The 16,047-nt window shown below is 32.9% G+C and overlaps 1 protein-coding gene across 1 annotated transcript; it reads left to right on the top strand.

The window, feature by feature from the left end:
• Window positions 1–10,846: 10,846 nt before the first annotated feature.
• On the top strand, window positions 10,847–11,639 carry LOC107903226 (uncharacterized). Its single transcript, XM_016829267.2, has one exon. It carries the CDS (start codon window positions 10,946–10,948, stop codon window positions 11,390–11,392), a length of 447 nt encoding a protein of 148 aa, XP_016684756.1. The 5' UTR covers window positions 10,847–10,945; the 3' UTR covers window positions 11,393–11,639.
• Window positions 11,640–16,047: the final 4,408 nt, after the last annotated feature.

A 16,047-nucleotide genomic window follows, 5' to 3' on the forward strand; every position in this document is an offset into this window, starting at 1 on the left:
ATTTTATGTCACAAATATATATCTATAGTCAAATGAATTTACTAAAAACCAAGTACATGCCAACTTGAAACAAAACAAAATATACGAATTTTGTTGAGTCTAGGATTTGTCACTTGGATACTAACAACTCTAAGTACAAAATCTCAAAATACACCTAGCCTGCATATAAAAACAAGATCATTCAATGAGTATTAATTTCAGATGATATTTCTTTAACTTATTCAATATAGCATGAAATTTAAATAATTGGACATTTGGACTCGGTTGATTTGTTTTTTCCTTAGACCAATTTAAGTATATTTTATATCAAAGTTTACCCAATACATTAATATACACATGTATCCCAAACAAACCAAATGTGATGTTTTAACTAACCAATCTATTTTAACGAACTTATTAACCCTTTATGCTAACGGTGTATGCAACCTTATTCGATTTTGTCTCATTTTGTCATATTGCTTTACATTACCAATTTGAATCAAACCATTCTTCCTATTCAATATTGATCTCAACAACAACTCTTCAGTTGAATGCGATTTTATATAAGACATGGCATGATTCATCTCATGTTCAAGCCAAATGCTCAATTTTACTAAATTATACTATTTCAAATTTTTATACAAGTTAACTCTCTATCACTTTAACCTATTTTGTTAGATGGATACCAAGTGAGTTTTTTTTTTTATAATTTCAAAATGTCACACCAACGAATTTAATAAAAAAATTAACAATGTTAACGGTTTGACCTAAATTTTGATATCTGAAAAGTGAATAGATTAAATTACTAGAAATAAAATTACAAGGACTAAATTACAAAGTTTCTATGAGTATAGGGACTTATGACATATTTTAATCATTACATTTCAATAAAAGATGGTTTCGTATCTCTGTATGATCACTTAATTTATGACGGGGCTATCTTCCTTCCCATCTTGCAAGAAGTCGTATTGGAGTGTTAACTCTTTATTCTTTTCTCAACAAAATGTAATGTAAACTGTTTTAATTTTCAACTCAGAATTTCACAGCTTATTTACCAACCGTTAGTATTTAGCCCCTGCATTAGTGAGATCGAAAGACATTATCTTGAAACATAACAACTCATCTTCAGTTATGGAAGTCATCTGCTCTTTATCCCCCTCTACCAAAGATATATGGTTATAGCCTAAAAAGGCGTCCATGAAGCTCATATATTGGTGCCTTACGGAGGCGTCTAGCAATCAATCTATAGATGGGAGCAGGAAGTTATCTTCTGGGCATGCTTTATTCAGGTTGGTATTGGCCACATATTGCCGGACTTGGGTACCAGGACTACATCATAGACCCAATCCGGATATGTGACCTCCCGAATGAAACCTGCAGCTAGGAGCTTTTTCACCTCTTTTTGAGTAGTTACGACCATCTCATCAAAAAAAAAAATCTCTTCTTCTGCTTCACTAATCTAGTACTATGATCCACGTCTAAAGAGTGTTGAATGACTCATGGATGAATTCTTGGCATATTTGTCGTCATCCAAGCAAAAATTTCCCTACATTCTATCAACTGGGACTTTAAGCTTTCCTTTTCCTCAATGGGAAGGATCGAGACTATTTGGGTGACCTTTTCAGGCTCCTCCTGGTACAACTGGACCAAATTCGATACTTCTGTTGGTTGGGCTTTGGGGAGTTAGGTCTCTAGTATGGTTTCAAGACTAGAGGGGGAGACAAAGGGTTTGATTTTTCCCAGAAAGCTGTTTTCTAACATGGACGGAAAATATATTAACCGAGACCACCAGAAGATCTTCACCTTCCGCGTCCAAGACATCTTTTTCATCTCGCTCTGAAAACCGAAAGTTCCACGGAGAAGGCTTAGGTTTTTTTACTATGGCTGAAAATGACAGAACACTTCCTATGTGAGCCTTCCACTTAAATTTGACGAAACCCACTCCGCACGCTTGCCTCCTACAAGAACATCAATAATTCCCCTAAACGGTTGCTTCCCCCTGTTGTTGCCTGCGATCTTAACTTGATGGCCATGCTTCTTTGTCTTGGGCCCTATTTGATTGGTGGTGCGCCTTCCAATTTGTTGTTTCAATAACATTTTTCAGATGTGCGCATTGTTCAGTTCGGTGGCCCCGAATGTCATGATACTTGCAGTGATTATTGGAGTTGTTGCGGAGCTCACTGGGAGAGAGGTATGGGGCACTTCCAAGATTCCTTGGTTTTCTACTTGATCGAACACTTGGGTTGGGGAGCAATTAAGTTCATGGTAGGTTCTGAAATGGTTGTATGGGGCTCTGGGTCGTTGGTCTTGGCCTCCCCTATAATTGCGGATGGGTCCTTGTCGATCCTGGCATAAACATTGTTCACTTGCCAGTTACTTCTCTGGTTTGACAGATCATAATGTCCATGTCCACGTCCATCTACCCCTGAATTGGTCCTTGGCTGCTGATAGCCTTGAAATCTTCTAGGAGGCAATCTTTGCGGATGGTTGCTTTGGCAGGATGCTGGTGCAGTGGAATTAGCACGAACCTTTCCCACCTCATCTCTTTTTGAAAACTTGTGCACCATTTCGCAGAGGTGGGACAACTTGGTTGGAGTATTCTTGATGATGCTGTATTTGAGATGTTGGTGTGAGGTCCTGGTGATGAAGGCTTGGATTGTCTACTCATCAGTGACTCCCTTTGTGACCATGGTGACAGCACTAAATCTTTTAAAATAATCGTGCGTACTTTGAACTGATAGCTCTCTCTTACAGCTTGAACTATCTATTTCAAATGTAGTTATTATTATTTGTTGTTAATTTTGGTTCTAAATTTGAGAAAGGTTGGATGTGACACGATTGCCAAACTTGGTTTAGATTTCAATTACAAGTTGTTAAATATCCTGCAAACTTGCATAATTATGATAATCAAGCATGTCCGAGTAAGAGGCATCAGCTAAAGTAGGCTGTAGGTAGAGCAACAACAAGGTCACAAATGTATTTAATAAATTGAAATGATTCCTGGCCCAGATACGAGGTGGCCCTTTAGCACAACATGGAGTTGGGGGAAGCACTCCTAAATTTTAAGGGTTTTAATTTTAAAGCCCAGAAAGTGGAAAGTAACTGAAAAAAGGAGTGAGTCGGGAGATTATGATTAGGTAATTACAATACAACTCCCTCAAAACCCAAAGAACCAACACAGTTGACAATCAAAATCAACTACTCAGATTTGGTGGGTTTCAATGTTTTGTTTTAGTTTTTAAACATGCTTTTGAGTTTGTAAGTACGTGCAACATGCAGAAGCATTACATATATGTAGAATATCTCAACCACTTGTGATTCTGATCTCTCCACTGAAGATTTCACAAAAGATAAGCAGAATCTTAACAAGCTCAGCATCTATTGTTGTTATTCGGAATCGGAGCTGGGGTTAATTGAACTTGGACACCCAAACTGTGGGATTTGCGCTTGCCATCCTATGATATCTTATGTTTTACCTACCATCACTTGACTTTCTTAATATCTATCTCTCATTCTGTCTTTTTAAAAAAACTCACCTCCTTCAATCCTATTCATGGTAAGAAAGAAACTCTTTTGTACAGCATTTAATTTCTATTCACGTAAAACAATAATTATTGGAAATTGAAACCATGCATGAAATATTTTTATATATTCTTTAGAAGATGAAGCTGTAGATATAGATTATTAAACCCAATTTTAAATTTTGATTAAGTAAACGACATATTATTGCCAGCTAGCAGCACAAAATCATGGTTGGAGATGATGAAGCTTTGGATATATCTGAACCTAGCCACAGACAACAGCACAAATTAATTAAACTATGGCTTCCATGGAAAGGGAAAAAAAAAAGTACGTCCTATGTGATCATTAATCAAATGATCTATGATTATATCCCTCGAACTTACAATAAATTATTGGGGTTTGTGTGAAGACAAACTTGACTCACGTTCTTCAATAATGATATATTTTAGTTTTTAGTTTTTGTCCTCTTCCATTCAGGGATTAATGTTTTGACAGTACGCGTACTTAGCTTTTAAGTTAATTTGAGTTAACCATTAATTAATGCTGTGAGTTAGATACGTTGATTCATAAATCATAGTTAATTAAGCTATGAATTGATGGCCGGTGCGGTGCCCCAAACCATGCACCGCTGATGAAGCTTCCTTCGGTTCTATTGCATGTACTCAATATTTAATGTCAAAATGAATCATTCCCATTAATTCCTAATAATTTTGGGGGTGACAATGAAATAGTTAATATTCTTGCAGATTAGTTGGTAGTTTAAAATATTTCTAAACAGAAAGAAAATTCCTAATTACCAAAAAACTTCTAATAACATATAATAATGCTAAATTAAGCTTTGTTGAGAATGATATTGCTAAATAGCTTAGCAATGTTAGCCCTTCCACCCATGCGCTTCTCTTATCTATAAGTACAACCGTGGTCCTTAAGTACAAGTAGCAATAACAAATTTTAAAACAATTTTGTACAACTTTCATATTCGATCCTTTTATGGCATGGCGTTAGTATGCATGTGCCGTACCTTGAGTTATAGATTAATACCATATAGTTTTTACCGATATATGATTCCAACTTTAATTTTCTTTTTCTTGTGTGCATAAATGTAGTTTTGAAATTTCATTTCCTTCCTAATAATCATTTTAATTACTCGCTTCAACTTTAATTCATTCTCTAAAGCCAAATACATTAATTATTTTATGAAAAATAGACTATTGATTCTGTGTTTTTTTCCCAAACCAATGCCTATTTTCTCTATAGATCGCAATGAAATAGCTCATATTGTTATAGGAGTTTGAACCGAAATTTCTCATTAATATTTATTAATATTATTTTAATCAAAGTATTCCCCAAGGTTTAATATTGTTTGATTATTTAAAACATAATCAACACTCCCACAATCTACTTATGTAGGTTTTATCTCGATTCTTTTTAAATTGATCCGATTTTATTTGATTCTTCATTTATTATACTATACGTTGTATTAATTAAATTATACATATATTTATCTATAACTATAAAGTATTTATAATAATGAAATTTTCTTTAAAATTTTATAATATAGCATATAACCTTTTTGTAAAAAGTTAAATTTGAAGGGGTTTGTTTTTTGAAGTTAGCTTTTAATCATTTTTTTTTAATTATAAGAAGAGATGAGCTAAGTCCTAACAGTAACGTTGATACGAGCCAAGGAGGTGACACTCAAAGGGTTGTCTTTCCTAGTGGTCCAATCACTCGAAGCAAGGCACGACAATTAAAATCAAAGATAAATGCTTTTGTCCAAGACTTTGTTGCGACAAATTTAATTCATCATGTTCGTGACATTGATAAATACGGGAATGCAATTCACTGGACCAATCTTGGAATAGTAAAAGCCCATAAATTGGTGGATTAATTTTTTATGTATCTTATTATTATTATTATTTACTTAATTCTCATTGGTTGGGACACATCATTTATGAGTTAAGTAATTTTATTGGTTAGATTATTATTTATTTATTTTCTTAGATAATTTTAAAGAGTTTTATTAGGATTCAATTACTCTTTAAAGAGTTTTTATTAGGATTCAATTACTCTTGAAAGAGTTTTATTAGGATTCAATTACTCTTGTAATTTGCCTATAAATAGGCTTGTTTTCTACACATTAAGAGAGGGATAAAAAGAAGAGTATTTGTTTTCTTTCAAATTTGTGTGAGGCAAATTTTTTTAGAGTAGAGTGATTCTTCTCTTGCTATTTAGTTTGGAGTTTGTTACTTTCGAGGGTATTTCGGAGTTGCAAATATTCAAATTTCTTTCCCGTTTATCGGTGTTTCTAGAGGTTCTTCTTCTAGGGGTTTCGTAGGGAGCCGCTCAATCATTGGCGTTTTTGGTTACAAGTTAACCAAGGGTTCCATAGGGCAAATCTATCCTTTTTATTTATTTATTTATTTATTATTTAACTAATTTTATTCTCGTTTTATTTCTAATTTGTGTTTCTCTTGTGTCTAGATCCGGGATTCCGCATCAGTTGGTATCAGTTTCAGGTCATTCGGTGTTATTTTCGAAGCTAAAATCAAATCCGAAACGAGTCAAAATACCAAAAACACTTTTCATTGGTTTCGTCGATTTTTTTTTTTTTTTAAAAAAGTTTGTGTTTATTCTCCTCTTATTCTTTAAATAAAAGCAAAAAAAACAGCAACAACAGCAAAAAAACCAAAAAAAGCGCAAAAAAAAGCAAAAAGCAAAAAAGCGCAAAAAAAAGTTGCCTACCTTTGATACGTAGGTTTCTTCTTTTCCTATTATTGTTATTATTTTTATTTTATTTTTTTCCCAAAATTGAATTTTTTTTCCCTTCTTTCTTGACTCAAATATAATTAAAGCTTCAATTTTTGAAAATCTTAACACACCAAACGTTTCCGATTTTTTGTTTTCCTTTAAATTGGGTAGAGTTTTCTTAAGTTTTCTTCTTATTAAAGCTTTTCTTTGACTAAAACCAAAAAAAGCGCAAAAAAAAGCAAAAAGCAAAAAAGCGCAAAAAAAAGTTGCCTACCTTTGATACGTAGGTTTCTTCTTTTCCTATTATTGTTATTATTTTTATTTTATTTTTTCCCAAAATTGAATTTTTTTCCCTTCTTTCTTGACTCAAATATAATTAAAGCTTCAATTTTTGAAAATCTTAACACACCAAACGTTTCCGATTTTTTGTTTTCCTTTAAATTGGGTAGAGTTTTCTTAAGTTTTCTTCTTATTAAAGCTTTTCTTTGACTCTAGAGTTAGGGATCGTTGCAGGTCTACGTTTTTTTTGTTTCTCTTACGTTTTCTAACACTTTGTTTCTTCTTGTGTTAGCAGATATTAAAGGCACGCACAATTCCTTCATCCGTGTAGCCTCCATTACAAATTGCTTCGTCAAGTTTATTGGCCTCTTAAAGCAATTAGGATCTTCATTGTTTCTTTGAAGTTTGCACCTCCATTATTTGATCTTGATTAGTAACCCTCTCCAAACATATTTACAAGTTTTGAATCATTCAGAGAGTTATTCTTTTGAGAGCTAACGAGTGAGATTATTATTATTTTTTCTTGTTCCTGTTTGTGTGATTTTTCACAGATACCATGCCGATCACTAGATCCCAAACTAGTAAAAATGAAGAGGATGAGCAAAAAAGAGATAACGATCCTTTGGTCGAGTTGTTACAAAAAAGAGATGAAAAAGTTGCAAACTCAAGTCGAACATCGCATGGCCCAGATGATACAAGAGCAAAGGGAGTATCTTGATACAAAACTTACAACTCAAGAGAGATACATTGCCGATAATTACAAGAAGTTGAACGAAGCCTTTATAAGCCGATCAAATTCGCGCGATCGAACTTTTAAACGAAGGGAGGACCATGTTTTTGATGATGACTTTGAGTCCGAGTATGTACCTAGAGAAAGGGTGGAACTAAACAATGACACCCCCAAACCAAAATTTCCTTCTTTCTCAGGGAAGAATGATCCTGATACTTACGTTGATTGGGAGGAAAAGATGGAAGCAATCTTTGCTTGTTACAATTACTCTGATGAGAAAAAGGTAACATACGCTGTCGCTGAGTTCATTAATTATGCACTAACATGGTGGAATCAATTATGTAAAAGCAGGATTCTTTATAGAGAACAACCTTTTACTACTTGGGTTGAGATGAAGCGCATCTTACGAAAACGGTTTGTTCCACCATACTATTATCGAGAACTCCATCAAAGACTCCAACATCTTGTTCAAGGAGATAGATCTGTGGATGATTTCTACAAAGAGATGGAGACTATTCAGATTAGAGCCAATCTTGTTGAAGAGGCTGAGGTAACTATGGCTAGATTCCTTGCCGGCCTAAAGCCTGAGATTGCAAATCGAGTTGAGTTACAACACTACATGGATGTTGAAGAGATGTTTCAAATCACACTCACCATTGAAAAGCAATTAAGAAAGAAAGGGACACCAAGAGGTGCTAGTTCAGTTTCTAATCCTGCTTGGAGAGAAAATTGGCAAAAACAAGATGATAGATTGTGGAATGGGAGAGATGCACGGTTCAAGCCAAATGAGCCTAGAACTTACTCCAAAGATAGAGGTATGCCTAGTTCATTTAAAGGTTCTACCTTTACTAATCAAGCTCCATCTTCTTCTTCTACTTCTCCTAGTGCCATTAAGCAGCCAAAAGATATTACCTGCTTCAAATGCCAAGGAAGGGGTCACTATGCTCGAGAATGCCCTAATAAAAAGTCATTGGTGATTCGAGAAGATGGCGAGGTTGATTTTGAGTCTGATAACGAAGATGAGATGCCTCCTTTGGAAGATGCTGATGATGTGCATGCTCATGATGAGTATGAAGAATACTTGGAGTATGGTGAGAAAGCACTTGTTGCTCGAAGGGCTTTAAATGTCCAGTTTAAAGAGGAAGGGCGTGAACAAAGAGATAACATTTTCCACACGAGATGTTTGATTGGTGGACAACCTAGTTCATTGATCATCGATAGTGGAAGTTGCACCAATGTGGTGAGTTCTTCGCTTGTTGAGAAACTTGGCCTACCTTGTGTGAAGCATCCAAGGCCATACCGCTTGCAATGGCTGAATGATAGTGAGGAGGTAAAAGTATCTAAACAATTCTTAGTTTCATTTTCCATTGGTAGATACTCTGATAAAGTTTTGTGTGATGTTGTTCCAATGCAAGCTGGGCACATATTACTTGGACGGCCATGGCAGTTTGATCGACGGGTAAATCATGATGGTTTCCTTAACCAATATACTTTTGTATTCATTGGAAAGAAGTTTACTTTGGCTCCACTTCCTCCTCAAGAAGTCTACAATGATCAACTCAAACTTGCTAGTGAGATGGGTAAGGGAAGTGAGGTAAAATCATTGAAAAAGGCTAAGAGTAAAGAGGCCCTTAGTGTTAAAAGCCAACTTAAAGGCCCAACATTGGTGAGTGATTGCACACACAAGTCACGAGATGAGAAAGTGAGTTTATTCGCTAGGTTTCGAGATATCAAATTTGCTCCTTGTACAAAACAAACATTTGTAATTATTAGGTTTAGGGAAAACTTCGTTTTGACTAACCCTAATACACATTTGCCTAGTTGTTTTGTTAATTTTTTGCAGGATTTTGAGGATGTATTTCCTTCTAAGAGAAAGAATAAACTTGAAGCACGAGGAGATGGACCATTCCAAGTTCAGATTCGAGGACGAATCTTCTTGAAGAGGGGGAGAATGATACGAGCCAAGGAGGTGACACTCAAAGGGTTGTCTTTCCTAGTGGTCCAATCACTCGAAGCAAGACACGACAATTAAAATCAAAGATAAATGCTTTTGTCCAAGACTTTGTTGCGACAAATTTAATTCATCATGTTCGTGACATTGATAAATACGGGAATGCAATTCACTGGACCAATCTTGGAATAGTAATCTTGGAATAGTAAAAGCCCATAAATTGGTGGATTAATTTTTTATGTATCTTATTATTATTATTATTTACTTAATTCTCATTGGTTGGGACACATCATTTATGAGTTAAGTAATTTTATTGGTTAGGTTATTATTTATTTATTTTCTTAGATAATTTTAAAGAGTTTTATTAGGATTCAATTATTCTTTAAAGAGTTTTTATTAGGATTCAATTACCCTTGAAAGAGTTTTATTAGGATTCAATTACTCTTGTAATTTGCCTATAAATAGGCTTGTTTTCTACACATTGAGAGAGGAATAAAAAGAAGAGTACTTGTTTTCTTTCAAATTTGTGTGAGGCAAATTTTTTTAGAGTAGAGTGATTCTTCTCTTGCTATTTAGTTTGGAGTTTGTTACTTTCGAGGGTATTTCGGAGTTGCAAATATTCAAATTTCTTTCCCGTTCATCGGTGTTTCTAGAGGTTCTTCTTCTAGGGGTTTCGTAGGGAGCCGCTCAATCATTGGCGTTTTTGGTTACAAGTTAACCAAGGGTTCCATAGGGCAAATCTATCCTTTTTATTTATTTATTTATTTATTATTTAACTAATTTTATTCTCGTTTTATTTCTAATTTGTGTTTCTCTTGTGTCTAGATCCGGGATTCCGCATCAAACGTGACACTTAAAGCGATGAACACCCTAATCATCAGGCTAACACATGAGATTTTTAACCAGTTTTTTAATTTATAAAGATTTAGGCAATCAAATAAAATCAATTTAGGCACGTTTATAGAGATTAGGAAATATTCATAATTAATGTATTCCTCTATTCATTGTTTTTACTATGGGGTTGGCGTCTCATATATAAACAATAAAACATTAATGTAGTATATAGATGCTATTATTTGTTTATAAACTAAAAACAGTAGTTTCAATGACATAAGAGTTAGATCTGTTTGAGTAAAAAATCCACATATATAATATTAAAATATCCGCTAATCAAATTAAAGTACCGCATGCACATATTTCTTTAGCTTATTTCAGCGACCATCAACTCATTTGTCTTTTAAAATAAATAAAACTTTTACTTTTAATGGAAAATTAAGCCCAACTGATCATTTTAGTAACTTGGATTTGAGAAAAGCCGTCTAAGCTAAGCAACATATCTGAAAGTGGTGGATCTCTTTGCCCTAATTTCTTAATTAGTGATTTACATTTACATGTGCAAGGCCACGAGTTTAATGGGCGCGCAGCCCTAGTATGGTCAATTTAGCCTCAAACATTATCTTAATTATTAATTATTAAAACCTAGTCATATCTACTTTGGAGTCTCTGTAAGAGTAAGGGTAGGAGGACAGTTTTGTAATTTTCAATACACAATATACATATTTCAAACTTTAGTCTATAAATATAAATGATGGTAGGGTGGTTGCTGTATAACATTATCCTCTGTTTGTCACAATCCATTCCAAGAGAGAAGAAAAAAAAAAGGAAGGGAGGCGTTGGAAAGCTGAAGAGAAATTTAAGTAGAAAATAGGGGGTTGCCGAAATCAAGAACAAGAATGGGGAATAGTATAAGGTGTTGTTTGGGTTGTGTACTTCCATGCGGAGCCCTAGACTTGATCCGTATCGTGCATTTGAATGGGTACGTTGAGGAAATAACACATCCCGTCACCGCAGGCGATATCCTCAAGGCCAACCCTAATCATGTGCTAAGCAAACCATGCTCCCATGGTCAAGCTGTTGTACGCGAAATTGTGATCCTTTCTCCAGAATCTAAGCTTAGAAGAGGCTGCATTTACTTTCTGATCCCACAGAAGAAAAAGAGCGCCATCCACCATAACAATGTCGGAAACTGCAACATTAATGATGTTTCCGATTGTCATCCTTCTAACCTACCAAATGTTGATATTTCAAAAAAGAAACATTCCTCGCGTAAGGATCGCCGCCACCTGCACAGTCACATTGGAGTATGGCGGCCTCATCTGGCCATCATCTCCGAAGACTAACAATTTCTTCTTCTTCTTCTTCTTCTTCTTCTTTTTTTTTATGTTTATGAATCTGCAAACACTTATGGTAGTAGATTCGAAATTCCACCATTGTAAATTTGGTTTATGATGAAAATTAACTTCTCTATCGTCACCGGGTACAGAAATATTTGTACTAATGAACGCTAATCTGTATTTACGCCCTCAAACCTCAAGCCAATATCTGTGTAAGCTTTCATTTTTTGTTTCATTCCATTTTTGTCTGTTTATTTTCTCATATCAAGATTTTTTGTTGCTTCATTTGCTTGTTCAAGCTTTATTAATATAAATATGATATATATGTAAAGCATAGTAAAATATCATATTATATACAGATTAATATATTTTAATATTGGAGTAGTCTGTAAGTACTTCCCTTTATGGCGACAAGCTTAAAATTAGTCATACCTTAGTTTGACTATGAGCTTAATTAATTTCTTTTCTTGGCTACAATGAGCTTAATTAATTAATTAGTCAGCCAACTGGAAGAATATCAAATTGCTTGATTAATGGTAGTTATCATATATTAAGAATTTATGATCATTATTTTATCATTGCAAACTCATTGATTAATTGAATGAAGAACCATAATTGCACGTTGTACATTTTTTTAATTAATGCTCAATAATATTATAAAAATAGGCTGCAATTGGCAGATCATTAAGAAATGCTGATAATTAATCAATCAGCATATAACACGGCTTGTTAACGAATTGTTCTCTCTTCAAAAAGAGTTTCATTTATAGCATCTATTTTTAACAATTTCATTGCATTTTTTTAAAAAATTTTTTTGAAGAAATCCATATGATAGCCTAATGGTCAAAGGTGTTCATCATCTCAAGTGTAGTTTGGGTTCGAGTTGCGTTTGTTGTTCGGGTTTTGCCTTGTTGTTATAATTCACCAAAAGTGAATTTGAAGTTTTTTTTTAACATTAATTTCATTATAGGTTTTTATCATATTTAGTTTTTTTTTTAACACTTAGAACTATTCATAACATTTTTCCAACCTTTAAATAGGAATATAATACATTTTAGCGCATTTGAACCCACATCCTCTTGTACTGGCAACAATGCCGATGCCAGTCGAGCTAAAATTTTACAACTACATCACCAATTACCATTAGAATTAATTATTACCAATAAGTGTTGGTTATAATGATAAGTCACATTACACTGTTAAAAAAAATACATATTCAAACTTTAAAGATGACACTATTGAAAAGAACAATCATAAATCATGATTATAAACCGTAAAAATGGACGTGAATGATATAAAAAGAAATATTACAATCACTGAATAGAAGAATTAACTCAAAAAATTATTACATTCACTTAATTGGATAGTTAACTTACTCACAAATAGATAATTTACATCATACATGTGATACCTGAGATTAAAATTTAATATATTTTTAGTACAACATATTTCATAAAATTAAATTGATGTAAATATTTTTAATTTTATATTATTATAAAAAAATTAGACATTAAATATGGAATATATAAATGGAGATATAGTTTACGTCCTAGTCTTAGTACATAGTTATGGTTATGTGTGAAATGTAATAATTAGTACACTGAAATTGTTAAACATTATTATTACCATAACAATTTAGCTTTTACATTTCAAAAGCAGTGTGGCTTATAATTTTAGAATCATTTTTTATATATGAGAAACCAAATTTTATAGGGCTTTAATTATGAATATAAAACTAAGTTATTGGAGGGTTAGGATAAGCTTGTTAAAGGAGTGAATTAGCTTTGGTTGATGTATGTGCAAATCATTATCATCCAAGCATTCATGCCTGATGTCGCAACTCATTTTGGTTGCTTTCCGATTTTGTTTATTTAGACTTTTTAGGTTTGTGCTTGTCATTATACTCGCGCATTTTGAGATACACTAAACCATATTCCATTAAAAAAAAAAACATAAAGCCAAGCAAGGATGAAAAAGGGTTCATCTAAGGTAGAAACCTAACAAGAAGATACTTTAATATTAAAGACAAAACGGAGAAAACACGATAAAAAAAAGTCACTGAAGCTTTCATTTCTGAATTGAGATTCAAACAATTTCTAGAACTTAGTTGAATCTACGTTTATATGTAATGGAGCCCAATTCCTTTCGTCAAACTGAAAAACGGAGGATTAAAATTTGAATTTGGCCCAGTTGAGCCTGACACTAACTGAAGCCTTACGTGTTTGGGCTTATATTTAGGGGGGTGGGGGGAACTTTAAACACACGACTTTACTCTTACCTATTAACAAAAAATTCATAACACATGGACACAAACAAACCGAAAAAGAAAAAAGAGTTAAATCACTAACCTGATCTACCAGCCATTTGGTCATTATAAGAAAATCAACTATTTGGCCCACAAATAATTATTTAAATTATATGAATTACAATAATTTGAGTTCTATATTTCAAATTTGAGCTAAATATCTATTAAGTTTACATAAAATATTTAATTTGAAATTTAAGAATTTAATCAATTTTTGAATCAAGTCGAATTTTACTCACCGGCCATAATTTATTTATTATTCGTGAGACATTATTTTCTTTTTGTTTCTTAGCTCACCATTACTTTTTACGCACCAAATTGTTATTAAGAAAGAGCATATCTTTTTTTTTTTTTGGATATTTTTAATGTTTGATTTATTATTCATGTTTAGAATTCGTGATTACTCTTCTCAATAATGTCATTTTCAATGTTCAAATTTCATTGTTTTCTTAAAAATACAATGTAACATATATCTTTTCATTCAAGCGTAATTATATAAATATATAGTTTGTAATTATAAGTTTGTTTGCATTATATTAATTGTTAGTTATATAAGCGTATTAATTGTAATTAAAACGATAAGTATACCTTTAAAAAAAATCTAAGTCCACTTTTTGCAACATGTTTCCTATAATCATTTTATTTATTATTACCTGATTGTTTAAACCCACTTGGATGCCTTTAATTTCCACTAATATTAAGATGTATAGCTGATTATAAAAAGAAGATTGGATCTTCCTTTATTGACAGCGAGGCATACTAATATAGGTGTCTTTGTTTTCCATTATAAAAATATTTAAATTTCATTTTTGGTTTTTTAATTACGCATAAATTTAAAATTTAATACATATATTTTAATTTCGTCCGATATTTTTATTATATTGTGTTTATTATTACATGATTACTAAGTGATAGCTTTTACATTTCCAAATGTTATGCCGAATGATAATAATTAAAGTTAAATTTTATTTTCAAAAATAGAAATAAATAAAATTTAAATTTGTATTTTATAATTAATACAAACAAAAAAACTAATATAGTTAGCAACCTTTAAACAAGTGAGGAACATAATGGTACCCTGAATGGAAACCAGAAGGGCAAGACTGCCGACACAACAATTAGGCGTAATAAAAGAAATGAAAAGAAATCAAAGGCATAATAATGAGTATAGATGCATTTACACTTTACATTTTTCGTGCGTTTCATTTTACTACTACTTTGGACCAGCGGATGGCTGATTCACCAATCACTAATTTTCAACAATTGTATTTCATGATAGTGCAAGGGCCCGATTATTATAAATTACACTACCATATCATCATTACATTAATGTACCTTATTTAGTCTGCATTGCCAAAGTCTAATGCTTTTTTCTTAGATTATAGTTTTAAAATAAGAAAATATTTGAAATCAAATTTATTTCATATTTACTTGGAAAGGAATAAATTAAACATGAGAATAAGACAAAAGGCTATAGTACAGTATATAGTCCTACTTAGTGAGAGATTATGGGTGGTGTGCATGTAATTGGACAAAGTTGGAATTAACTGAGTACTCTCATCTTTTTTTGACAAGTTTGGATTTACGTGAATCATGATATATATACACTATATATATAAGATTATATAAGACACTGATGTTCATAATTCCTAGGTAAATCTTAGGTTGCAATTACCAATACCTAGTGTGAGCCGCAACTTTGATTAATGAAAAGTAGCGTGGATTTTGTTGCTTGGTATTATCCCCTTGCCATTGGAATTGCATGCATGCGCATGTATAACGTACGGATACTTGGATTCAATAAACTATGAAGATGAAACATCAGCAAAACTGCATTGCAAATGCCAGCAAGAAAATGAGTCACCTACAAAGCGCAGTAAAGTTGCAGAACAGTTAATAATTTCTTCTCCTACTCGGTTTGAAGGAACTGACGACTATCTCAATATTAAAAGCAATTGATTGCACCTGCTCCTGTATCTGCATGTTCAAAGGGGCAGCCTCCAAATCATGTTCTTAATGCCTCTTCTTCATCAGTTAATTACCATTAACCTCTAATTAATTTCTATTGATGATAACTGGAGTAGTTTGTACTGCTTTATCCAATAAAGTAAACAAAAAAAAATTGGAAAGAAAGAATGAAAGTGTCCTTTCTCTACACGGATATCCTTCTTAGTTAGGAGTAGGATAAACGAAACTTAAACGCTTATCGCCGTTCATGCCGTATACTCTATGATTTTCCATGCGTCAAATCCATGACCATAAAACCTGTCTTTCTTCTTTAGGATTACCAATACAATGTCCGAGTCATGTATATGAATAGATTTACTACTATTTAATCCCTTCATTCCCAACTACC

The sequence above is a fragment of the Gossypium hirsutum genome, chromosome D05, assembly GCF_007990345.1.
Source record: "Gossypium hirsutum isolate 1008001.06 chromosome D05, Gossypium_hirsutum_v2.1, whole genome shotgun sequence".
Taxonomy (NCBI): Eukaryota; Viridiplantae; Streptophyta; class Magnoliopsida; order Malvales; family Malvaceae; genus Gossypium; species Gossypium hirsutum.